The sequence below is a fragment of the Phalacrocorax carbo genome, chromosome 16 (genome assembly GCF_963921805.1).
Source record: "Phalacrocorax carbo chromosome 16, bPhaCar2.1, whole genome shotgun sequence".
Lineage (NCBI taxonomy): Eukaryota > Metazoa > Chordata > Aves > Suliformes > Phalacrocoracidae > Phalacrocorax > Phalacrocorax carbo.
The window spans coordinates 13,324,253-13,350,751 of record NC_087528.1 but is presented as its reverse complement, the minus strand read 5'-3'; the positions used below and the strand labels follow the sequence as shown (position 1 = coordinate 13,350,751).

Genomic DNA, 26,499 nt, shown 5'->3' with positions numbered 1-26,499 from the left:
GCCGATGGGAATGGGCAGTGGGACAGTGAGCCTTGTAGCTTTTGGGCTGGTTGTGGTTAATGATCATGGAGTCCCAGAATCCCAGGTTGGAAGGGACTTCAGGGATCATCTACTCCAACCTTTCTAGGAAGAGCACAGCCTAGACAAGACGGCCCAGCGCCCTGTCCAGACAACCCTTGAAGGTGTCCAATGTGGTCGAGCCAACCCCTTCCCAGGGGAGATTATTCCAGTGGTGACTGTCCTCACTGTGAAAAATTTCCCTCTCGTGTCCACTCGGAATCTCCCCAAGAGCAACTCGTGTCCATTCCCCCTTGTCCTCTCCATGGGACTCTGTGTAAAAAGGGAGTCTCCATCTTCTTTGTAGCTGCCCCGTAAGTCCTGGTACATGGGGATGAGATCCCCTCTGAGCCTCCTTTTCTCAAGGCTGAACAAACCCAGCTCTCCCAGCCTGTCCTCGTACGGCAGCTTCCCAGTCCTTGGATCATCCTGGTGGCCCTTCTCTGGGCCCCTTCCAGCCTGGCCACATCCCTTTTGTACAGCGGGGACCAGAACTGCACACAGCACTCCAGGGGTGGCCTGACCAGCGCTGAGTAGAGCGGGATGATGACTTCTTTCTCTCTGCTGGCGATGCCCTTTTTGATGCAACCCAGCATCCCGTTGGCCTTCTTGGCCGCAGCAGCCACTGTTTGCTCATGTTGAGCTTCCTGCCCACCCCGACCCCCAGGTCCCTTCCCACAGAGCTGCCCTCCAGCCAGATGGATCCCAGTCTGTGCTGCACTCCTGGATTATGTTTTTCCGGGTGCAAGATCTTACACTTCTCCTTGTTGAACTCCGTAAGGTTCTTGATGGCCCACTCCTCCAGCCTATCCAGATCTCCCTGCAGAGCAGCTCTCCCTTCTGGAGTGTCTACTTCCCACTCAGTTTGGTGTCATCAGCAAACTTCATCAGGCTACACTTGATCCTGTTACCCAGATCGCTTTTAAAGATGTTGAATAACAGTGATGCTAAGGCTCGTGGGTTCCTCAAAAGTCATTAAGCCATGGAGCTGGCAGCAGTGTGCTAGCTGAAAGCTTTGGGAGTATTTCTGCTCTTCCCATCAAGAGACAAACAGAATAGACCTTTGTTCAGTTTTAGAAAGAGTAGTGAAAGAAATTACTCAAATCAGGCTTTTGGATGCCAGTTGTTTTGTGTCTCCGACTGTGAGTTGGAGGAAACTATGCTTTTTCTAGGATTTCCTGGTGAAAACCACTATTAAAAAACAAGTGATTATCGTTAATATCAATTTGTTAATATTGTTAATACATGGATGTATCTCAGTTTTGGGAGCTGAGGCTTTCTAGAAACAAGGCTGTTTTGTTTACCAATTAATCTATCCTGCAGAAAAAGCAAAAGGTATTTTCTGAAAAACTTCAATACAAATGTTTGTAGGAGAAGACTACAGAAAGTGATAGAATTTATCTTTCTAAGGTTTTTGAAAAAATAGCAAATTTTGAAGCATCTGGGGTATGCCAGTTGGAATATGGTTCACCCACAGAGGAAGTCTGCGGATCTCTGTAACAAAGGGAGGGACTGCATGGAAAAGCAGGGCAAAGAAAAGAAAAGTCCCTTTTCTAAAGTGCCTGGTGGTGCCGACTTCTGGGCCAGTAAGGAAAATCCCAGTGGGTGTCTCTGCAGAAGTCGGGGTTGTGAATTTTTTCCCCTTTCTTTCCTTGCTTTTTTTCCCTCCACAGTTGCTGGACATGTTCGGGAGCCTTTTGGAGCGACCAGTGATTGCTGCAGATGCTGCTGACAAATACTCTGTCCTCATCAGCATGTTCAGCCGTGCCCTGGACCATGCTAGGCTGATCTACTCCAGGCACATCCAGGCAGAGCTGGAGCTCGGTGGGTGACAAGTGCTAAGTAAAATTAATTTCACAGGAAATTGGATTTAGATTAATTTGAGGGGGGAAAGAATTTTCTTTTTCTAAGGAAACCGAAATTCCCAAATTGCAAATGTTTTCAGTGTCTAAAGCTCCTAGTGGGAATGGAAGTGCCTGGGAAAGCTCTGTTCTTAGAGTTAAAGCAAATAATCTGTTGGTGGGAAAAACATCCTTTTTTAAAAATTATATACATGATATGTGACTGGGGATGAAGACACATGCTGAGCTTTCCCAGCAAGGCTGCAACAAGAGGTTTCTCTTCACGCTTGTGTACTGCCTTGAACACCCCATGGGACTTGCAAACCCACTCATGGGCTCCCGAATATGAATTGATTGCATTTCCCTTGTAATGCTTTAAATGCAAAGTATGAGAATGAAACTTTGTAACCAAGCATTTAATTAGCCTTTTCCGGGTTTATTATTTCCCATGGATGTTGGCACAGGAGGGGATGAGCAGGCTCCTGTCAGATTATGAGGATTAGAGTGTGACTTTTCCAACAGCAACCTGTTTACTTGCCTCAGAAAGATTGTGCTGGAACCAGGCAAGTCCAGAAGAGGCAGCACTGCTGGAGCCAGTGCAGGTTAACGAAGGGAGAGGTTGATGGAAGACAAGCCCATCATTTGCTGTGAATGTGGGGAGTGTTGTTCTGTGGGTGTTGGATAAGATGGTCAGAACCAGCTCCTGGTCAGAAATCCCTACCTCAGTGTTTGGGGGAGCAGGGAATGCATCCCAGGGGAAGGATGCCTCTGTATCAGCTCTGTCCTAACATATCCCAGGCTTCTCCTTTTGATCTCAGGTCCTTACTCAAGGTCCAGAGGCACTAGGAGACTTGCCCTGGCCATGGACCTACACCGGTGTAGCAGATGCTTGGATTTAAGGAAGGAAGCTGGGAAATCAGAGCAGTTTTGCACAGACGAGTTTCTGTGGGTGTGTTTTGGGATGACAAGTGCAGTGCTCAGTCAAATGCAGTTTCACTGTGCCCTCCCCAGGGTCCCCCCCTGTGCACAAGAACATGCCACCAGTAGCTGGAGCGCTGGGCTGGGCTCAGGAGCTGCGAGCACGCATCCAGGTGCCATTTGGTCGCGTCAGGCATATCACACATCTGTGCGTATCTGTTCCAGCTAAGTTGCTTTATGACCATCTTGATTTCTTTTCTCTAATAAATCTGATTTTCTTTCTGTGTTGAACATTATCCAATGGTTATAGCTGAAATAATTCTTAGTCAAAGAGGTGTGAAGCAATTGCACTGGTGCTCTTTAGCTTCCTTGTGATAATTTTTTTAAGAAACTTATTAATTGGATTTGTTTTCAAGTGGTTAAGAGGCACAGTGGGATAGTACTTGGGCTATTCAGTTTTCAGACATAGCCTTAGTTTGCAGTTGAAAGAGGTATCGGAACCGTTCCCGCTGCCGTCCCACTCAGCACGTGCTCCAGGGCCTCCCTGGGAGCAGCCCGGGCCTCGGCTGCAAGCCCTGGTCCTGGCATCATCCGTGAAGGGCGGGAAGGGGCTGGAGTGGACTCGTCTACGATGGACTGATGGAGCTGAGTTTCCAGGTTGGCGAACAGATGTGGGCTTGGCTGGGCACTGGCAGAAGACAACTTGCTCAGCATTAAACGAAGGAGCAATCTCCCAAGATCAAGGAAAGAAGCTAGTGCAGGAATACTTATCACCTGAATGTTTGTTATTATGGGTGGTCTTGGAGAAATGTGTCCCCACGCTCGCAGCTGTCACATCTCATGGCATTGTATGAGACAGCACTTAAAAGCCCTTTAAGCAAAGCAAAGGACAACTGAAGGTGCTCCAGGGAGTGCACCTTGTTGCTCACAGGAATAGCTTTACTTGTGCTGAACAGGATTCTGAGTAAATGGACCCACTTTTTTTTATGTCCTTGACCACAATGAGCCATTTCCATCACTGTGCAGGATTTGTAGCCTTCTCTAAGTGTGTATTGCCATTAAACAAGTGTCTTAACTGCTGCAGAATAACTGCACTTAAAGATATCAGTGCAATGAAACAGGCTCTTGGGCCGTCCCCAATGCAGAGCCCAAGTTATCGTGTCTGGTTTGAATCTGAATGGCAAATTTTGTAAACCATGAAGAAGGACCCAGATCTGCATTTTGCATTGATTTTCTTTCCTCTGTTTAGAGCAGTTAATAACATGCCCTGCAGTAGGGGTGACGTGATGCTGTTTCCTACGTGCTACTTGAAAGGGAAAGGGGATTAAAAAGGAGAAATGAAGATGGTTTAGCTGGCGTTTGCTTAGGGGTCTTGTTTGCTTCCAGAAGGTTTGATCAGTGCTTGCCCAGCGGTGTCTGCTCAGGCACTCTCCTTTGCTAGGTTTTGTTTAGGTTAATTCGGATTTTGTCAAAATATCCTCCAAAATCAACAACCATTTTCAGGAAAGCTTGGATATTGTAGATGAAACTGTGGGGAAGAGATGGCCTTACAAGAATTACCGTGGCCAGCTGTTTCCCTGGGTTCAGAGGCAGTTGTGCAGCGTGGCCAGGGCTCTGCCTCCCATGCTCCAGGATGCCTTTGCTCTTCCCTGCCCCTACAGTGTGAGGGGCACAAATTTGGCATCGCAAAGAACTGCCTCTAGCAGGAGCCACGGGCTGCTTCCTTCTGAGCCTCTTTGACCTCAGGAAGTGATGGCAGGTAAGCGGAGGTGGCCTTGCTCCGTGCAGATACGGAGCGTGAAACTCCCTCCAGCAGCACTGCGTCCTTCTACCCCCTCGTCTGTGGTTCCCATGCTGCAGGTTGCCGTGCAAACACCCGAGAAAGGGCGCACGGGGGCTTGGAAAGCCTTTGTGCAGTGAAATGATTTTTGGTGATGTGGCAGGGGTGGAATCCAAGGTCCGCAGTCAGTTAGAGGCTGCCTGCAAACTGGTGGGTGATCTTGGGAAGGGGCAAACACGGACTACAGCTTCCCAGAGCTGAATGTAATGCTGAGCTTCTCTGTTGTGCTACCAGCTGCTTGGACTCCGCCGAAGGAAAAAGGGTGATAGAGAAGTATGAAGATTTGGTCCAGCTGCTCGACGGGTAAGTGATGGCTCAGCCAAGGCTGTAACTATATGAAAAAACGTTCTCCTTTTCTAAGCCACCTTCCAGCGCATTTCCCAGCTCAGGGCCTGGCAATGTTGGAATGCTGGAATAAGCTTCTGCTGTAGAAGCTGCTGTCGTGGAAAACCTGGGCTGGCCAGAAGTCTCAATCCACTTGTGCCCGTTCATGGAGTGTATGAACAGCGGCTGTAAGTGTGTACTCCGCAACTCGGAGGGGGATTCATTGCCCCTGACTTAATATCTTAATATCTGATGTTGAATCTGAACTGTTCGTTGTGGGCTTTCCCTTGGGAAGAGCCGCCTCCGAAGGAAGGAGGTGTCTCTGCGGGGCCTGCTCTCCCCCAGCAATGAAGGGAGCTGCGACGCGTACCGCAGGGCGGTTGGAGGGAGCCCTGCACCCAATTACCAAAACAAGGGCTTAATAACTATGGTACAGCCTTTCAGAAGGGAGCAGACCAACAGGGGATCCTGGGTGTCTGCAACAGCGGTGGCGTGTTCTGGGTGACGTTTCCCAAAGCGCTCAGGTGACAACCTGACCCAGAAGAGACCTTGTTGCTTGGTGGCTGGGCTGGGCATGACGTGAGGTACCAGGAGCCCTGCTCGGCCCTGTGTTTCCATCCCCAGTAGTGTCACTGAGCTCTCAGAGACCTGAATTTCCCCAAGGCTGAGGGTCCCTCTGCAGTGACTCTGAGACAAGTGAGGGCAGCTGCATCCACCACCGGCATTTGCGCAGGTTTAGGCACCTGTCCTGCTTTGGAAATGCCCGCTAGCTGCTTATCTATTACTTTAGGCTAAATTCTTTTGAAAGTCTTTCTCAAATCTGAATTATCTGCTAAAAACAGTTCTTGAGAGATCTTTGCCCTCCTGACTTGACACTGTCACTGGTTTTTGGGTGTTTCTCTTTGAAGCCACATTGTTTATGGAAATGGCATGGATGGGTTTTTAATATTCCTTTTTGTTTTTCAGTCCTCAGAAGCGGACTTGGCTTTCATCAGGTTATGTGTCTTGGTCTGCTGGCTTGGTAGCTACATGGTGGATGTTTTGTTTGTTGTTTGTTTTTTGGGGCAGGTATCAGGAGAAGCTCTACGTAGGCTGGTCCCAGACAGTCTCTGAAAAATCACAGTACAACCTCACTCAACCACTCATCCAGCGAGATCCAGAAACCAAACTGATTTCGGTCAATTTTGATCCCCAGGTAAAAATCACTGCCTGTTAGCTTTCTTGCCTGCCTGCAGGCATGTCTTCAAGCTGTGCTCGCCATGCGGGGGAGCTCTGGTGGGACTGGTACCAGATCTGTTCTGCTGGGGTCTGTGGAACCCCTTCTGTGATGGGTAACATGAATTTACCATCCTCTTTGTGGGCCCTACCTCCTGGTAAAATGGCAGGATTACAGTTTAAGCAGAGCAAATTCTAGTTAAAGCCAGTGGCAGCGAGTCGCTGAGTAGCCAGGTGTTTGACTGGTGTCAGCATCTCCAGACCAGATTTGATACTGGTGTGGGGAGTGTTGGGGCATCATCTGCAGAGGTGGGTTCATGTCATGTGTACCTGAAGTCGGAGCTTCCTGAAAGGTTTTTTGGTTACTCCAATGTTGTGGCTGTTGGATTTCCTTTATTGCAGTGCGTGAAGCTTACGATAGATTTAAGATCTTTTCTCTGTCCCCTGAAGCTCCCCTAAAGCCTGTCTCCAGCACAGGGAGGACTGACCGTCCACCTTGCCCAAAGCAGAAGCAGGGGTCGAAGCCAGCGGTGTGCATAGATGGACTGAAAGCTTCTGGGGCCTGGTGGGAGCCAGGGTTTGTCAACTGTAAAAATGCCATTTGCTGGGGAGGCGCTGAATCTCAGGGGCCCGGGAAATGTTGGCATAAAAAACTTGCCCCGTTCCCTGTTAAAGGAAAGCATTCAGATTTTAGAGGTCATTCAAGCTTGGCCCTCAGTCAAAGGATTTGTCCATCTCCTCAGAAGCTCCTTGCTAAGGCGTGAGCCAAACAGCCCCAGGGGATGTTTTCCACCCTTCACCCTGGTGATAGGGTCTGGAGCCTGTGATGTGCTGAGCATGCCTGTTCTCAGCTCTTATACCAGTCTTTGAGTGCTTCTGCACTGCTCCTCCCAGGTTTCCACACTGAGGACTGCCTGATGACAAGTGCCTGCTTAGCAACCTTTTCATGCCCTCCAGAATGGAGGAGCCCCTCATTTTGCCTAGAGGGAGGATGTATTTGCAACTCTTCAGCATGGAAGAGTCTTCCAGAGCTCACCTTCCATGGAGGAGAGGGAAAGAGGGGAAAAACCCCTTGACCCCGTGCTGGGGATGTCCCAGACATTCCAGTGCAAAGAAGGGAGGGGAGTTTGGTTCCATCTCACTTGCCCTCTTCCTCCCTCAGTCCCCTGGCTTTTGCTTTCCTCCCACCCCATCCTGCTTCATCCACCTTTCCAGGATGCCCCCTGCACCCTTCTTCAGCCCTTCTTTCTTTCCTTCTCTTGTCATCATGTCCATCGCCACTTTAGTACTGTACATACTCAGCGTGTCACGATTTACCTTCCTGACTTGCACTGCCTGTTTCCCCCTTGCCGGCCCTTCAAAGGGAGCGTGCTTCCCGCGTGCCTTGGCCCGTTCTGCTGCACGGTGGCTTTTGGCTGGCGTCAGGCAGCGGTGGAGAGGTTTCCGTAACTGCCACCCAGGGCAGTGACAAAGGCTCCTGGCCATGCCGTCCTTGTGCTTGTGCCTCCACCTGCTTCTGTTTGTACCTGCAGCTTTCCAGTTTTCTTACTGAAAGTAGGGGCAGGGGACTAGGACCAGAGGGCATGAACTGGATGGGATCAGAGAGAGATTTCTTCCCCACGTCTTCACAGGAAGGGATGGTACAATCTGCCAACCTAAGGGAAAGGTGATTTTTAGGGAGCTGCTCCCCAAGCTTGGCCGCAGCCAGGAGGGGCCTCACCCCTGCCATTGCCCACACAACGTACCGAATTTCTGTCACCCTGCCAACGTGCGCAGTTCCAGGAGCATTTTACTTCTCACTAGCCACTAAACTGAGCAAAGATTTTTAGTTTAGAAGTGATGTATTGCACTTGAAGACCTCACTGCTAAGTCTGTTGCAGGGACTCATTTATACTTGGGTTTATAATATAATAATGCCCCTCGTTCTGGTTCTATCACAACTCAAACATGCAGTGGCACTGAGGGCTTTTGGCTGGGCTGGGAGGAGCCTCCAGCAGACGTCTTTGGTGGAAGGTGGCCACAGGAGGATTTGAGTCACTGGGTTTGGGGCCGTGTTTTTTTTGTTGTTGTTTAGTTTGTTTTGTTTAGGGTTTTTTTTGTTTGGTTGGTTGGTTGGGGTTTTTTTTTCTTATTGCCAGTCAGCCCAGCAAACCAACAGAACTGGAGCCATCCTATCTTTCACTTGGATAACCGCTAAGCTCCGCTTGCAGGCACGATATTCCTGAAAGACTCTCTTGATGAGGATAGATGAGAGGACTAGAGATCATCATGGCTTTTAGAGGATGCATAGAGTTTGCTGGTTGGGTAATTAACAGAGCTGTGTGTCTTTGGTTGGGAAGAAAACCAGAGGCAAAGATCAACGGCAGACGGATGGTACAGACTAGGAGGTGTCCAGGCCCTTTCAGAGCGTGCTGCTTTGCAAAAAAGCCAGCAGGAAACCCCTAAGATGCTCCAAATTGATTGGAGAGTGTCTGCCTGGCAAATGGGGAGGGTTGCCCCCTGTTCAGCTCTCTGCCTTGTTTCTCCAGCTGGTTTCAGTGCTGAGGGAGGTGAGGTACCTGTCTAGCAGCCCGATGGGAGCCATCCCACCGACAGCAGCAGAAATCTATTCCTCCAAGGAATCATACCGGCAGATGGTGGCCAGCTTGGAGCTGATGGTGAACAGATACAACAAGGTCCTGAAGACAGTTCTGGAGGTCGAATACCCTCTAATACAAGGGCAGCTGCGGGATATTGACTTGAAGCTGAAAGAGGCAGAAGAAACTCTGAACTGGAAGATGGAGGGTGAGCTAGCTTTGTGTTAGGGGGAAAGAGCGCTTGGGTCTCATCAGATGCCCCCCTGTGCCCAGCCTGCATCACCTGGTTCCCAACTGCAGTTCCCAGCAGGGCACGTGACTCTCCACCAGAGCCAGCACTGTGGAGATGAAGGGCAACCCCCAGCTTGCCAGCTCCTTTCCACATTCCCTTCATCTGCTGGGGTTGCAGACAGGATCGGGCTCCCTTCAGGTTCAGCCTGGGCTTTTAGGGAGGAGGGGCTACTCTGTAAGCAGTGCCGCCAAGGAGATGCAAGATTTGGGTTTGCAAGAGCTGGCAAGGCTGGGGTTGAAGCATCTGCTCACTGCCTGTGCTGGCCCCCCTGTGACAGCCCAAGTGACCCCTTGTGTGGCCACGTGCCCGTGTCCCCGAGGCACGGCTTTCTCACCCATTCATCCAGAGAGTGGGAACCCCTGGCCCAGCCATCTGGCACTGGCATGGACTTGACCCCGTGAGAGGCAGGGCCACCTCGTTATTTCTTCCAGAAGGAGGGAATACGGCAGCTAGAGGTGGGTTTTGTGCACCGTGACTTTGGGATGATTTAACCAACGTTCTTGCTTGATCAGTTTTAACTGCAAAGCAGAGTGGAGGAAAACAATTTGTTTCCCCTTGGTGAAGGCAAACTGCTTACAGGTGGAATATATATTTCTGTCATCTGGCCTGTGGTATGAACAGGAACAAATGTCCTCCCTTGGGCACATGCAAAGCAGAATTCCTTACGCTGAACCACTCTTTCTCCATTGCACAGTAAAGATGAAGGGATTTTCCTGCAGATGAACCCGAAGTTCCCTGCACCTAAACGCAGCCCTCACTGGTACCTGGGGTTGGCACAACCCACGTGTTAGTGCTGTGGGTGCGAGGTCCCTGCTCTGGTGCTGGTGGCAGGGACCCTCAGCCTGTGGTCCTCACCCTCCCCGTGCTGCTCTCTCAGCAGCAGAGTGCGGGAGATGAAATGTGGGTAGAGTGAAGTGGGAACTGTCAGATATCCCCACGGTGCTGGTACTCCTGGCAGAAAGCAGAGGCTGCGGCTCTCTGACCCATGGCTTGTTGGGGAAAGAGGGAGCTAGAAGTGGCTCTGTTGGTTGAGATGTAAAGTCTCTTGTGTTAATGGTGGGTGGAGAAATTCATGAGACCAAGGGGAAAAACTCAGAGACTGGTGGTAAGGGTGCACAAGACATGGCCCAGCAGCTCTGAAAACATGTAGTCAGTCATCTCATTTTTTGCCAGGTATCGGGCATCACATCTCCATGGTGATGGACAGCGTCCATGACCTTGAGCGGAGGATACAGAAAGCCAAAAATAATGTTGAGGAGATCCAGACGACTGTGCGATCGTGGGTGTCACCCATATTCGAGAGGAAAAACGGTAAAAGGGAGTCGCTGCTAAGCCTAGAGGACTGCCAGGACCGTCTGGAAAGGCATTACAGCCTCGTCAGAGAGTCAGGGCAGAGGATTCATTCGCTGGTGAAGGTGAGGAGAGACCTTCTCCAAGGGTTTGTTGGCTTTTCATAGGCTCTGTGTGTTTCCCAGTTATGTTGAAAATGTCCAGGGCTGTTTCAACTCATTTGAAAATCTTACCCAGTGTTAATTAACAGCAGCTTTGATGAGTGAGCTGGTATGGCTGTGTGGTGTGGAGCTGCTGTCTGGGCACTGCCGGGGGCACAGTTTGGGGCAGGAATGGGAGCAGCCGCAGCCCAGCCAAGGAGCCTGGCTCCAGCAGTTCTGGCTGTTGTGGAGCCACTAGAGGGGAGTCGTGCATCAGGCTCTGGGGTCCTGCTCAGAGGAAAAATCCCCCTCCAAAATGTTTACCTGAAAATAGAGGCAGCTGGCTGCGGCTGACCTTTCGGTTTCAGACTTGTTGTGCCCCTGTGGGAGCGGGAGGTGACAGTGACCGTCCGGGAGAAGCTGAGCGACAGGAGAAAAGCTGCTGTCCGAAACCTCCGTGTTTTCCAGTGGCTTTTCCAGGACTGAGAGTCCTCTTTGCAGGCCAGGAGAAAGCCCAAAGCTCTGCTCCTCACCTGCTCAGAGTGAGGTGCTGTGCATGACAGGAACAGCACCTTGGTCTGGAGGGAGATAAATTTTAGATCCAGCCCTCTCCTGAGGGTCACCATCTGGCCTCAGACTCTGGAGAGAACCAGCTGACCCTCTCCAGGACACTGAGCTCTTGTTGCTCACCTTGCCTTGCTGTCTGCAGTCAGCTCTGGACCCCTCCAACCCCCTTCTCTGCACACTGAACCCGTGGTGAGGGCTTCATTGTGCCCCTGTTGTTCTGCTGCCTCAGCTGCAAAGGCTCAGCCACCTCCAGCTACCACCCAAAAGACCTGGGCACTCCTAGACTGGCCAAGGGGAATGTGGGGGTGTGGTTGTGGCAGGAGGGCTGGCACCACTGGTGTGGTGGCACCGCCAATGCTGCTCACAGGGGCAGGACGAAGGTCCTGGGGAGGGAAAGGCACCGTGGCCCAAAACTGCGTGTCCCTATGCCTCTGTCCTGCCTGTGCTGGCTCTGCCTAGAGGGGCAGTGGAGGAGGGACTGAGATCTGGTCTGCTGGCCTTCCCCTGGTTGTTCAAGTGTTCCTGGGGGCAGGTGAGTCTTGAGGCTGCTGAGAGAAGCACAGTGTGGGTTTGGGTATATGCACCAACAGGCAAAGGCCGGACAGCCTGTCCCATTGCCCTTCTTTCACCAGGAAGAGGCCTCTGGAGTAAAGGCTCAGTAAAACACCAGTAACAAGGGGACGTTACCAAATACAAGCCCAGGGAATGGTGAAGGGAGGGTGGTGCTATCAGAAGGGCATTCCCACAAAGTTAATTCCTGTGAAGTTCCCCTTCCTCATGCATCAGCTCAACGTGGCCAGGACGAGTCTGCAAGGGGTCAGAGCTTTGGCTTGCTCCATTGAGAGTCCAAGCACCCAGTTATGAATGATGTGTCAAGTTGGGGAGCAGCAACTCTGGGTTGGCTCAAGCCCAACTGGCAAGGCCACGTTATCCCCTGTGTGCCAAGCTGCCATGTCAGCGCTGGGAGTGGCACCCTCCCCTCTGCCCCTGTACATGAAATGCTGCCGACATCGACCCCCTGGCCACAGGCAGTGTGTGGTGATTTGTGCTCACTGCAAGCTGGACCTCATTTTTTTGAGGCTGTGCCTCTGTTGAAAGCCCCTGGCAGGCTTAGGTTTGGAGCGTTCAGAGGGCACGGCAGCGCAGGGGGCAGGATCCCAGTGGAGCACGGAAGGCTGCTGGGAGGTGCAGGGAGCGGGGACACAACCTGGCTGTGGAGGGATGGGAAGAGGAAACTGAAGAAGGATGGGTCTCTGCAAAGCTCTGAATTTCCTGACTGGGAGCTTCCCCTGAGGAAGGGAACAGGATAAGCTGAGGAGGGAGGTTATTAGCAAAGCCTTTGTTTTCTGATCCCAACCTTTATCTGGTTTTGTGTGGTTTGTTTAAAATCTTTCTTGAATGTAAAAGTTCTCTGGTCCTGGGATGATCATTTGTAGGGCAGAGGTGTAAGCAGTCCTTGAAGGCCTCATGCACTTAAGGTAACATTATATGCACCACCAGGGTTGGGTCTTCATGCATTGAGATGAGCCTCTGAGACCCTTGAGTGCTCCCTGCCCCAGTGTGCAAAGCAGCCTTGAGCCCTGTGGCCTTGGAGAAGAGGGAGGAGAACATGTTGCAGAGCTGCTAAGCCTCTTTTGCCCTCCATTTTTACCCTGCAGTTATTTTGAGTCATTTCAGATGACAAAGCAGCCCTTAACAGAAGGGGAAAATCATGTCCATGCCACCAGCAGCAACATCTGTCTGGTTTCCCATCGCTCCATGAGGCTGGTACCCATGTGCTCACTGACATCAGACCTTAGCTTGGGCAGCTCTCAGAGGACAGACTCAGCCCCGCTGTATCTGAAGGCATCTTCTTTTTCTTCCAGGAAAACCAGAGCCTCTTACTTGCAGACCTAACATCTGACATCTGGAAGGCCTATGTGGATTATGTGGATGAGATAGTCCTGGATGGATTCTTCACTACCATTGAGTGCTCGCTCAAGTACCTCCTGGAAAACACAGGTGACTGCTGGTTCCTCTCCCCTGGTCGCGATGGCTGCTTTAGCCTCACCAAAGGAAGGTTTCTGTTTTGTGCTCTCCCTCATGCCTAAGATTTGCTGTCTTCTTCCTGGCTTTCTGCTGTGCCTCTTGCACTGCCTGCACCAAGTGCTGGGGGAGCCTCCAGACAGGGTGGGCGACTCCGTCCCCCCATCACTGGAGCAAAGCGTTGCTTGGGGGGGTGTGTGTGGGGTGTGGAGAGGTCGATGCACGATTTGCACGATTAATGGGCAGACAAAATTGAGGTGTCATCCCAAGTCTGTCCTTGGGCACCAGCTGTCTCCTGCCCTCCCATGAAGCATCAGGGTGATACCAACCTTCATTTGTGGAGAGTCTGAAAGCCAGTTCTGCTGCTGAAAGGCATGAAGGGAAAACCTCAGTCCCTGAGCAGTAAAGCAGTGAAGAGATGAGATGGAGTCACTAAATCAGACCTCTTGCCTAAAGCCACTGTGAAGGTTCACTCACTCTGCTGAGAGCAGCTTGTGTCCAGCTAAAGCATGTCTCCAGGAATGCTTCCCTCCTGGATGTGGAGGCACACTGAGTTGGAGAACCAAATCCAGTTCTTCACCATCTTGTTAAAAACATGCACATAATTTCATGTCTGTGTTTGGTTTCAGTTTCCAGTTGCTGGGATTTTTTCATGCCTTTCTCCACTAAATTAAAGAGCCTCTTGGTTCCCGTTGTTTTTCTCCTCTGCAAGTACTTAGGCGCTGTAATTGTTCAGCTCTCAGATTCCCTTTTGATTAGCTAAAGAGCTTGGTCTCTTTAAGGCTTTCCTCCACAGCATTTTTTCCGGTCCTTAAATCACTTGTGTCTCATCTGTTCTCCAGTATCTCCTGTGGGTACGAGAACATCAGCTAATTTGTCAGCATCTCCTCTGTGTTGTATGCAGACATAATGTCACTGCACCCAGCGAGTGGGTGCCTGTGATCACACCTGCCTGGTGCCCCTGTGGTGCATGTGTGTGTCTTGTGGTGGGATGCTAGTGGTGACTCAAGATCACTTTCTCCCCTTGAAAAAGATCCTGGCATCTCTGTTCTTCCCTACCAGATTCCAAGGCAGGGCTCGCCCCCCTGTTTGAGGTGCAGCTGGATTTGGTGATCCCAGATTTGATATTCCATCCCTCCCTGGACCCCGGCACTAACGATGGCTTCTATGACATGGTGGAAAGTCTTCTCAATGATATCTACCGGATCTCATCACTGGTGCCCAGGGTGGCCGAGCACAGCGGCTTCCCCCACTACCAGGTCCGTGGCTGTGGAGCTCCCTTGCGCTGTGCGGCACTGAGGAGGTACCACGCTGCTCCCGCATCACTGCGATCTCCTCTCCTCTCCTAGGCGGACATGGAGGACATGGCTGACCTGGCTGATATGCGCCATGAGCTGATGGGACGTGTGCAAGCCGTGATGGCGGCCTGCTGCGATTACCGCGGTACCTTCGACCGCTACTCCTACCTCTACAGCGACGACAGAAAGGAGTTCTGCCGCCAGTTCCTTCTCTACGGGCACATCCTCACCGCTGCAGAGATTGAGGCCCATGCGGAGGATGGGGTCCCTGAGACACCTCCCACGCTGCAGCAGTTCAGAGAGCAGATTGATTCCTACGAGAAGATCTATGAAGAGGTGAATCACATCGAACCCATCAGCATCTTCCAGAGCTGGATGAAAGTCGATGCTCGGCCTTTCAAGGCATCCCTGCTGAACGTGATTAAAAGGTGGAGCTTGGTGTTCAAGCAGCATCTCATGGACCACGTTACGCACAGGTAAGAGCTGTTCCTGCCTCCTCTCCCTGGGGCCTGTGCTGACCAAAGCGGGTTTCTCTTGTCTTGGCTTTATCGTTTCACACTGATAGGCTAATATAGGAGCAGGAGAAGGGGGCCCACACTGCATGCCACCTCCATTACAGCCCCTCTATCTTCCATCCCCTGGTCTCTCCTGGGAACTGGTACAGCTGAGTGTGTAAAGTGGAAACAGCTATATGGACTTGGTACCATTGACGTCCCACGAGCCGATGCTCCTGGGACCTGCTGTGCGGTGTCAGATAGGATGTCTGTTTGCCCATTCATCCTGATCCAACTAAACTAATCTCTGCTAGGGCTCTGTGCTTACTTTGTTGAATTTGAAATTAGCCATCAGTAAAACTGCATTAATGCCATGAGATACTCGCTCTATTTTGAAATGCATTGCTCTTTTGAATGCACTCTGTGTAAAAAAAGTAATTTGGGTTGCCTGGCATGAGCAGTCATGGGGAGGCAGTTTCAAGGTTACAGAAAGGAGGAGTTTTGGATGTAAGTTTTGAATTAACATGTGTTCCCTGCTCTGAAAGACTGCTCAGTCGCCAGATCTGTGCAGGATGATGCGTCAGGTGATTTGTTTGAGTAGTGGCAACTAAAGGCTGTCATAAGTCTTGGACGCTTACAAAGAAATATTTACAGGCATAGGTAGTAAAGGCTGCTGCGTGTGGTGGATTATATGATCGCTTGTGTTCTCTTCAGCACCATAGTTCTGTTAGGTAATTTCTGTGCAAAGAGGTTTTTATGTAGTTTAGAACAGGCATTTAGGAGTTCTTATTAAGAGTGTCTGACTCAGCAGTTTAGTCTTTGTTAGGTGAAGTATTTAAGGATACATTTTGGCTCAGCAGCATCCACAGAATTTAAGTGGGCACTTAAAAAATAAGTGTTTTGAGAAGAGGAGAATGGTTGTGCTGGAAAGGAGCAGAGATCCAGGAGGTTTTGTGCCTCTGCCAACGGTGCCCAGTACCTGGTGAGATTAAGAACAGGGTAAGCAGGTAGGGAAACTTCTCCAGATACTCTCCTTGTCTAACGATTTATAGCTCAAGGACTTTGAGAGACAGGGGTCATGCCTTTGTATTTAAAGACCTGGATGGTTTTTTTTCCTCCCACAAATGTTTGATTGTTTTTCTTAATTGCTGTGACTTTTTATCTTCCACCTACTCCTGCAGCGGGGAGTTACCCTGTGAAATGAGGCGGTGTGGGAAGAAGAATCCATGTTTGTTGTAGCTTTGCAACATGTCAGGTTCATTTGGGGATCTTGAATTCTTGTATTGGAAAAGACAAGATTAAAACTGTCCTTTCAAACTCACTCTCTCCAGACCACTTCTGAGCTCGCAGGTCTCAGTCATACTCCTCCTCAGATACCTTTTCTCCAGCTGGAGAAGTCCCAACCCATTTCTCTGTTCCTTGCAGGAAGCTGTACCACGTCTGTGGATCCCTTTGAGCATGAATTGTGGTTCTGATGCCCTCAGCATGTTGCCGTGTAACAGGCAGGGTTAGCCGGGCCTTTCCCCCGTGCGGGCCAGTCCAGCTGCCTGGCCTAAGGCTGATGACTCTTTCAATAGGAACCGCGCTCATTTTGTGCTTTCCTGCTTTGTGTTACATAGCTTGGCTGACCTTGACGAGTTCATAAAAACCGCCGATAAAGGGTTGAGCAAAAAGGTTGAAAAAGGTGATTACGATGGCTTGGTGGAGATTATGGGTCATCTCCTGGCTGTTAAAGAAAGGCACGGTGTCACTGATGCCATGTTTGAGCCATTGAAGCAAACCATTGAGCTGCTGAAAATATATGAGCAAGAGCTGCCGGAGGAAGTCTATAAGCAACTGGAGGTGGGTGAAAACTTGTGGTGGTCACGCCAGTTTGCCGAGTGGCAGACAGAGTGTGTGCAGGGATGTCTAAGACCCCGCTCCCTGTCATTAGAGGGCCTCAGTGGATAGTATTTTGCTATTGTGCCATGTGCCTTAATAGCTCTAAATTTTGGAGTTATATTGAGATTTTTCTTTTAAAGCAGAGATTAAGCCTTTTGTTATGTATGAAAAACATAGAATTGCCTGCTCCAACTCCCAGCGATTACTCTTGAAAAAAAAATTAATGCATTTTCAAATACATCTGTTAATTAGGTTGAATTATAATTATTTTTAAATAAGCCAGTTCTTGGCAACTGTGAAGATGGGAAGGATATAGTGCTGGCAGAGGAGTTGCCTTCTCATAGGAATTCAGTCTTCCACTGGGTCTGTAACACCAAATCTGCTTGACCCAGAGGACATCCCTGGGAGCAGGTTATGAAAGTATTTTGGCACCTTTCCACATCTGGCTCTGATGACTCAGTTTTTGTTTAGGCATTCCTTCCGTTTCTGGAAAGGAGACCATGAGATGGAGGTTAGAAGAGGCTGCGAGGTGCCCAGCCAGCCCTGGGGAGCAGGAGACAAGCGCTGGCAACAGCTGAGATGTTACAGTGGCGAAGCTTGTGGCTACGTGCTGATGGATACCCCATGGTCGTGGGGCGCTGTGGGCAGAGGGGTCTGTGTAGGACACAAGGTTTAAAGCAGGACCTTTTGGGGAGATGTTCCTGCCTTATGCACCTGTGCAGCAAAGGCTCCAGTTCTCTTCTGCAGGCTTGGGTGGGCTGAGTAGGGTTTAGCAATCCCCTGGTTTTCTGCTAGTGCAACCGTGATCCCTGGGTGCTTGGGCCACCAAATCTGGAATAGTTAAGGGTCCTAAAGACACCTGGATTCCTACAGACTCTCTGAAAACCAGGAGAACTGCGTTGCATGGATGCTCTGGCTTCTGCAACAGCTTCAGTCCTGCATAAAACATGGTGCTGCAGGAAATCCAGCTCTGCTAATTCCTCTGCCCAAAAGATGCTTGTTTGGTGCCTGTTTGTGCAAGTACATTCAAACAATTGATTTATTTTTCTGATAGAAGAAATGAGGGATGTGGGGCAGCCATTCAGATGCAGGAGATAACAAACCAGTTTTGTTCTTTCTGGCAAGTGACAGCAACACGTAGTTGAATGATTCATTCACTGCTGGATACCGGAAAACCAGACATAAGTTCCTCTAGGTACCACTCCCTCCATGGCCACGGAGGTGGATGGGCTGGAGTCGGTAGTTTGCATGAGAAGGACAAGGAAGCATCTCCATATGTGCCCTGATGTGGTCATTGATAGGGATTTCTACTGAGACTGAAACATGAAGTGCCAGAAAGAGACCTCTCGGGAGGGACTGGCCCTGCTCTGGCTATCTCTGCTGCCCCCAGGTTATTTCCCTTCTTTCCATAGTGTTGCTGGGTTTCCATTTATCCCCTCAACTATGGGAACTGGGATGAAAAGAAACCCAAAGTCTTTCCTGTGAGCACATAACATGGGAAGTGGGCTGCCCGAGAGCAAAGCACTAGGACTTGAGGACAGCAGAGCCCTTGGCTGGTGTCAGTGTCTGGGCTGAGGATATGGCCAAGAAGCCTAGGGAGAAGAAATAAAATCCCTTTCTGAACAAAATCCCAGGTACAGAGTGGGGATTGTCAGCAGTGCTGCGCATTTGCAGCTTGGATGCAGACCTGAGAAAGAAACCAATCTTATTTAGTACTAATCTTATATACCCAGGCTGGAGGGATTTGCCCCCGAGAGCTCTCCAGAAGTCCTTCAGGTATAACACCTTCTGCTCTAAGACCTGGCAGGAAATTTCCCAGCTATATTTTATAATTAGCTCTGGGAAGCCAGGCGATCTGACGAGCTTGCCTCCACAGCCCATCCTCCTGCCTTCAGCCCTCCCAGCAGGCTCCACATCCCTCTGGGCTTGGTGTTAGCATCAGTGTTCTCTCTCGAGCATTGGACCACTCTGGGAGCCCAGGAGCTGCTCTGGGACCCTTCTGAAGTTACTGAGCATGTTTTTACAATCAGAGCAGTCAGTTATAAGGTCTCTGTCTTCATTACTCTTCAAAATTGTGAATAACTCTTAAGTTTTATCCCAAATTGAGTGTTTAGCCTTTGCATCACAACAAAACTTCCTTACAGTTTTAGACCTGGAATCTTTTGCCTTTTCTGTCCTGTGATTATCCATAAACATATCAGCTGCATCTTATATTGGATATCAAACACTGCCTACCAGCATTTAAATTTTGCTTGCAGGAGCTGCCAGAAAAATGGAACAATATAAAGAAGCTGGCAATAGCTGTGAAACAGCATGTGGCTCCTCTGCAGGCAAATGAAATGACAGCTCTGCGCAAGAGCTGTGCAGCATTTGATGTTGAGCAGCACAGGTTCAGAGAGCGATTCCGGAAAGAAGCACCTTTCAGGTATGAGCAAATTATAGACTCGGAGAAGCCCCGAGGGATAAAGAAAGCGTTATGGGATCATCTCTGCGTGTCCTGAGGGCATATGCTTGAGCCCTTGCATACATTTCCTACGTCCTCACAGTGTTGTATCTGTTATGTTTTTGTCCCTGGGAACGCTGGCCAGTGTTAGCAAGAGATTGAATTTGGATGCTGAGTGTGCAATATCGCTTTGAAGTGGCGTCAGTAGCACCATGTGGCTGTACCATCAATGTGTACTTATAGACGCTTCAGCTCTGCTTTGTCTCTTAGAGGCACTGTTTGTTTTATGTTTTCTTTAGAAGTTGTTATAATATCACTTATGAAGAATAAACATTTCTTTCTAGGTTTGACACTGAAAAGCCTTATCAACTGCTGGATGCAAAGCACATTGAGATTAAACAAATGGAGTCAGCCATGACCTCGATTTATGAATCAGCTGGTCTGTTTGAAGTCATGGTGCCAGATTATAAACAACTGAAGCAGTGCAGGAAGGAGCTGTGTCTTCTCAAAGAGCTCTGGGATATGATATCCCTTGTGAACACTAGCCTTGATGACTGGCAGACTACCAAATGGGTGGATATTAATGTGGAAAACATGGATCTGGAGTGTAAAAAGTTTGCAAAAGAGATTCGGAATTTGGATAAGGAAATGAGGGCATGGGATGCTTTCACTGGGCTGGACAGCAAGGTGAAGAACATGCTGACAGCCCTGAAAGCTGTGGCAGAACTTCAAAATCCTGCCATTAGAGAAAGACACTGGAACCAACTGATGCAGGTGACGGGTGTGAGGTTTGCGATGGACTCGGACACCACACTGGCTGACCTCCTGAAGCTCAACCTGCATAATTTTGAGGATGAAGTTCGTGGCATTGTGGACAAAGCAGTGCGAGAGATGAGTATGGAGAAAGTCCTGAAGGAGCTAAAAATGACTTGGAGCACCATGGAGTTTCAGTATGAGCCTCACCCCCGGACGAGCATCCCATTGCTGAAGTCAGATGAGGAACTCATTGAAACTTTAGAAGACAACCAGGTGCAGCTGCAGAATTTAATGACATCCAAATATATTTCTTTCTTCTTGGAGGAAGTCTCTGCCTGGCAGAGGAAGCTGTCCACCGCGGACTCTGTCATTTCTCTCTGGTTCGAAGTGCAGCATACATGGTCTCATTTGGAGAGCATATTCATAGGCTCAGAAGACATACGGGCACAGCTTCCCGAGGTATGAAACCCAAAATCCTATTCTTCCTGTTTGGAAATTGTTGAAGAGCCTCCGTTACATGGAATAGGGTTATCTCTAATGCCACGTTCCCCCAAGCAAGGCTTTTTTCCTGCTGCCTTGCTTTTTTGGAGGCTCCCTTGGTAGTTTCCCTAGTGCTGCCCCAGGATGTTTTTGTGCTGTAGGTTGTGTGTGAGCCATGCTGAGAAGCTGATTTTCTTCCCTCCACTGCTGCACAGCAAATGCAGAGTTCCTGGAGACGGAGTGGGAGGCTAATAGCTCCCTTCCGTGCTGCGGGCATGTGCCCTCTTTCCTTGGAGGGGAGAGGACCAGGATAATTCTCAGGCATTGCAAAACATCAAACCAGAGCCGGACCAGGCAGCTTTGGCAGCATTCCCTTCTCTGCCTTCAGTGCTGGTGCAGGGGGAGAGCAGCTGCTCTGCTACCCCTGCTTTGGGAAATGGAACACAGTTGTCACTGGTGACCTCCTCAGGAGTGTGAGTCCAGCTTCCAGTTTTATTCTAGATTCTATTGATTATTGTCTTGGTTTAGCCCCAGTCAGCAACTAAACACCCCGCAGCCGCTCGCTCACTCCCCCCGCCCCGTGGGATGGGGGAGAGAATTGGAAGAGCAAAGGCAAGAATACTTGTGTGTTGAGATACGAACAGTTTAATTATTAAAATAACAATAATAGTACTGATAATAATAATTATTATTATGATTATATTAATAATGATATAATAAAATGAAAATAACAAGAGAGATAAATGAAGCCTAGAGGGGGAAAAAAAAAAGGGAAAAAAAACCCACAAGCTATACAACCGCTCACCACCCGCCGACCGATGCTGCCCATCCCTGAGCCGTGATTGCTGCTTCCCCCGGCCAACTCCCCCCAGTTAACCTACTGGGCATGACGTCATATGACATGGAATATCCCTTCGGCCAATTTGAATCCACTCTCTTGGCTGTGCCCCCGGCAGAGCATGGGGAGCTGGAAAAGTCCTTGACTAGTGTAAGCGCTACTTAGCAACAACTAAACATCAGTGTGTTGTCAACATTGTTTTCATACTAAGTCCAAAGCACAGCACTGCACCAGCTGCAGTGAAGAAAATTAACTCTATCCCAGCTAAAACCATGACAATTATTAAGAAAATCTTCCAGGCTGGTTCCTTGCCCTGCTGGGCCACTCGCGGCCATGCAGAGGAACCTGCCCTTCACTCACGAGAGAACTGCAGCTGAGTGCCGCTGCTGTCCCCCTCCGCGTGCCGCGCCGCTGACGGCACTGCGGGGCACTGACAGCCCAGGCGGGTGTGCACAGCCCAGCGCCGCCCGGACGATAGCCACCCTGTCTCCATCCCTTCCCTCTGCTCTGCTTGGACTCTTCCTCCATCTGCTTTGGAGAGCTCTGGGCACACCTCGCTTGCTGGGCAGTATATACAGGTGCTAATAACCAGCACCCTGCAGGCTGCACCATGGGCCAGCAAGCTGTTAATATCCAACAGCTATCTAATGGCACGTAGGAAATCACATCATGATTTAAATCTGCATCCTACTGGGCAGCTGTCTGCACCTCAGTACCCGTCTGGCAGGAGGCAAGAATCAGCAGCCTCTTCCCTTCCCTAGAAGCAAAGATGAATCTTAAAGCCTCTGGAGGCTGGATGCCCTCAGGATGCATCCAGGGCTGGGGGTGGATGTGCCAGCAGGGCGTGCGGTGCCCATCTGAAGCTGGCTACGTGGCTTGTGTGCAGGGAGGGCTCAACCCTCCAGCCAGAGCCTGGCTACCAGGACGGAGCACAGCTTAATGTGGAATTGTTACCAGGAAGGCTTGGAGCACTTTTATCCAGTGTCCTGGCTCACTCGGGAGGCCTGGCTTGGGAAGAAGGGAGGAGCAGAGGCATTTTGAACATAGCTTTATTTATTCTTCACTGTTAACTCCAGAAATTCAGGGTCCCCGCTAGGTGCAGAGCATAACTGTTAGCATGCTCCTCTGCTGCCAACAAGGGGTTTCCGTGGCCTTACTCAAGGCAAGGAAGGGCTGTTCTCTGCAAGCGGCATCTCACCCATACCAGGGGTGGGCACTGAGGCTCCTACACTGTAGCAAGAGGGGAAGAGTGGACTCAGACGGAGTCGGTAGCCTTTCCCCTATACGGGAGCATCTCCTGCTGCTGTGGCTGGGGAAACTTGGTATTTCATATGGGCACGGGAGAGGAAGAGTTATGAGGAGACATTCAAAGGGGAATTAAATCCCATGAAAGTGGCTGGTCCTAGGCATTGGCTTCTGCATGGATTGCTTTATCCATGACCCCTGTGGGTACAGTGAGAAGGCAGCGAGTGCCCGACTGGAGGCATGTTTTGGGCACATGGCTGGAAGAGCCCTTCAGAAATGGTGGAGAGGTCCCTCTGCACTGGGCAGGAGGCTCTTTGCAGAGAGCCTTTCCCCTCAACCCAAAGACAGAACCCAGAGGATGGGATCTCTTAGCACAAAATTAGTGTTTTACCCTGAATGTGTTCCTTGTATTGTTTTTTAGGACTCCAAACGCTTTGAAGGGATTGATGTGGATTTTAAAGAACTGGCTTATGAAGCTCAGAAAACCCCAAATGTAGTTCAGGCCACCAATAAATCAGGTCTGTCCCAGCAGCTGGAGGATATTCAGAGTAGGTAAGTAGAACTTCAGAAATCCCAGGATTTTGCAGAGATGGGGATCAGTTCTAATAAGTTTATTTAACCTGTGCTCCAAGGATCTCTTCCTAGACTGTGCGTTCCTTGCATTCACAAGTCGCAGCATTTCTGACCTTTCCTGAGTCTTTTTATTTGTGATCCATCACCCTCAAGCCCCCAAAGTGAGTCTGGCTTTGTGTAAGTGCAAATTCTCACCCTGAATATTGATTTGCATATGTACAAAGCTAGGCGTTCAGCTGGTTTTAATAACACATGGTCTCACCGCCACCCTAAATACGACGTCTTAAGTATCTATTTAGCAGTCCAAACAGGCATATCTGCAGCAGAGCTGAGCCCATGTTATTTAATATATGAAATTATCTCTGTGTGTATACCCTTGACACATGGTGTAACTAGACTCTCTGCGAAAGGCCTTAGTGTCGTGAGATGGAGACACTCCTCACTTAACATATGAGCTCATCTACCTGGAACACACTTAAAAGTTAATGATAGCTGTCGTGTCAGTAATAACTCTCCATTTAAAAGAAAGATTTATTTTATTTTTTTAATCAGATAAGGCCAATGTTCCTCACAGAGGACTAGCTGCATGTTATTTATGAACTTGGTAAGCTCAGCAGCAGTTTAGCATGTAAACACTGAAAGATTCATTTCAGATCAGAGCAAACAAGTTTCTTTTCAGGCTTTGCAACTGCAAAAAGCTGAGTAGGTCTGAATCAGACTTTAAAATGTGGCTTATTAGAATAAAAGCAGTAATGGAAACTTTCATCCCAGTGTGAGATCACCTATGGCAGTTATGAGCTAGTCTAAAACAGTAGGTCAGGCTGCAAACCCTTTTAGCTTCTTCCACCTGTGTTTCTGCTTTTTTATGAGGCTTCTCTGACTCCTAGGCTGTTTGACCCCGGGAGTAGAGAGATGTCTGTAAGTCACTATGTGCTATGTTGATCTGCGTGGAAAAGGCTGTGGAGGACCAGCCTACGGGCTCAGCTCATGTCTGGCATTTCCCCATGGAAGGCGAAAATCTGCTTGATAACCCAAACTGTAGCGTGAAACATGAAAGGATATTCAGCCACCTGCCCTGGGCTCTGTTCATCTGCTTTGTCTCCCCAGGTTGTCCCTGTGTGAGAAGGCTTTGGCTGAGTATTTGGACATGAAGAGGTTGGCCTTTCCCAGATTTTACTTCATTTCTTCTGCAGATTTATTGGATATTCTTTCCAATGGCACCAACCCACAGCTGGTAAGCCTTGTACTGCATCACCTTTGCATTTTCCAGCTGTCAGTAATGTCATGGTGGAAGATGCTGTCTTGGGACTCTTCTGTAGCTTATCCTTTCTCGAGTGCTTTTTCTCCCACCCTCATTTGGATTAATAACCGTTCTTTCACAGCTGGCCTTCATCTGTCATCTTTGAAAGGCAACATGTGCACTGTATGTTGTCTGATCTAACCCTGGTGATGCTTGCAGATGGTTCTGAAAGCGTTGCAGAGTAGAGCTATGTTTCTGACGCCATAAAAACAGTAGTTTGCTTCTGCTGGGATACAATGAGGTTAGAGAAAATCATCTTTCTTGAGGATGTCAGCCAAAACTTGTTGCTGACCTTGAATCCCCAACCTGGGATGCCACCAAAGAGCACCTGCTGTTTAAAGAGCCACAGACCGAGCATTCAGACGTGGAAGTGCTGACAACTGGTGGCTTGGAGACTTCCCTTTCTTTAGCTAGCAGGGGCATTTGCTAGTCAGCCACTCCTTCCTTCCCCCACACAAAGGCTTTTGAGATGTTCTGATTATAGGGGGAGAGAAGAACACAACCTGAAAGAGGTAAGGGAGCTGGTGGTCAGACAGTGGCTATGGCCAAGGCAAGCTAGTAGATCTCTTGGGTTGCCATCCACCCCAGCGCAGCTCAGGGCCATGCTGGCTATCTGACCTCCTGCACTGGGCTTCTGCATCATCTGACTGAGGAAGCTTCTCCTCTCCAGGCTGGGTTTCTGGGGAAGGTGCCTGAATGCCAGGTGTGCGGAAGTCACTCCAAATTCCTCCTGTTGACTTTGGTGGATTTCTGGATCACCCTGTGGAGGAACTTGTAGTAGAATCATAGAATCCTTAAGGTTGGAAAAGACCTCTCAGATCGTCAAGTCCAACCATCAACCCAACACCCCCAGGCCTCCTAAACCATGTCCTGGAGTGCCACGTCTACCCGTCTTTTAAATACCTCCAGGGATGGTGACTCCCCCACCTCTCTGGGCAGCCTGTGCCAGGGCCTGACCGCTCTCTCAGTAAAGAAATAACCTTCCTGTTTTAAGAAACAGCTTCACTGTGTTCTCCCCGCTGTTCCCCAGAGGAGCACAGACACCTCCTGTCCCCCAGTGGGCAGAGTTTAGAGGATTCAGTCCTGCAGATGTTTTTCCATACAGACCAGAGCAGCATTAGGGGTGATTATTAGTGCTGCAGGAGCTGCTGTCAGGTAACCTCGGCCGCTTTGCCTGGCAATGCTGTGCTCTGGCTGGCCTCGTTTGGGATGCATCATTTATCCCGAGGTTGGAATGTAAAACAAATCAAAATGTTCACAGCAAATGGAGACTGTCAGATAAGGAATGAATTCCTTATTCCATTTTTCAGTAGCGAGTAATCTCACCTTCTTTAAGCTTTTCATCATTTTCAGCATTCGTTTCAGCATTCATTTAAGCACATGAATGGAGCAGGCTTGCACGCACGTTTGGAAAGGCTGGTTTTTGCCATTGACCTTTAACACCGCTTCTATCTGTTTGTGCTGGTGGGTGATTTCAGCCCGCAGAGTATCATAAGTACATAGGAGATTGATACTTAAACTGGAGAGAAAAGAAACACAGGAAGCAAAGAAAAGATATTGTGTTGAAATGCTCCATGGAGTACGAAGTTGTTCCTGGCGTTTTCTGTTATTCAAAACTATTTGCGGTAAAATCGAAGTAAATGTCAAGTAGGATCATAGATGGATACACTCTCAGACTTCCCATTGTAGTTTCAAAGTCTGATAATTCGTAAAGGAGGATTAGGTACACAATGATATTATTCTCTTAAACTGGGTGCTGAACTTGTACAGCATTCGGGGGTATTCAGGGCTCCAGTGGCAGCATTGCCCCAAGTGCTGGAGTCCATCCGAGGCCCCCCAGACTGGCCAGGGTCTGGGAACAGACAGAGGGGATTTGTGAGCAGAAACTTCTAAATGTAAGAAAAGGTTTCTATGGTTTACCTAAGATTTGAAAGGACATATGCTTATTTGGGGGAAGCTTCTGAGAGGTGCCTAGCACCTTCCAGGATTTGGCCTTGCTTGAACTTGCATGAGAAGACCTCTGAGCTACGTCCACCCGCAGGACAGCTTGTGAGGAGTGCTGCAATCCTTTGTGAGTCAGTGAGTAAGAATTAGACACGTCCACCC

General features: G+C 49.4%; 1 protein-coding gene across 1 annotated transcript in view; it reads left to right on the top strand.

Moving 5' to 3' along the window:
- The window catches only part of LOC104044472 (dynein axonemal heavy chain 9), a 55,208-nt gene that overhangs the window by 14,810 nt on the left and 13,899 nt on the right, over positions 1–26,499 (top strand). Inside the window, exons 9-22 of the mRNA XM_064467434.1 lie at positions 1,731–1,881; positions 2,910–3,024; positions 4,891–4,959; positions 6,049–6,175; positions 8,724–8,979; positions 10,237–10,478; positions 12,926–13,061; positions 14,148–14,344; positions 14,435–14,859; positions 16,497–16,719; positions 19,017–19,183; positions 19,546–20,416; positions 22,942–23,072; positions 24,201–24,327. Coding sequence (XP_064323504.1) covers positions 1,731–1,881; positions 2,910–3,024; positions 4,891–4,959; positions 6,049–6,175; positions 8,724–8,979; positions 10,237–10,478; positions 12,926–13,061; positions 14,148–14,344; positions 14,435–14,859; positions 16,497–16,719; positions 19,017–19,183; positions 19,546–20,416; positions 22,942–23,072; positions 24,201–24,327 — 3,237 coding nt within the window. The remainder of the gene's footprint in view (positions 1–1,730; positions 1,882–2,909; positions 3,025–4,890; positions 4,960–6,048; positions 6,176–8,723; positions 8,980–10,236; positions 10,479–12,925; positions 13,062–14,147; positions 14,345–14,434; positions 14,860–16,496; positions 16,720–19,016; positions 19,184–19,545; positions 20,417–22,941; positions 23,073–24,200; positions 24,328–26,499) is intronic.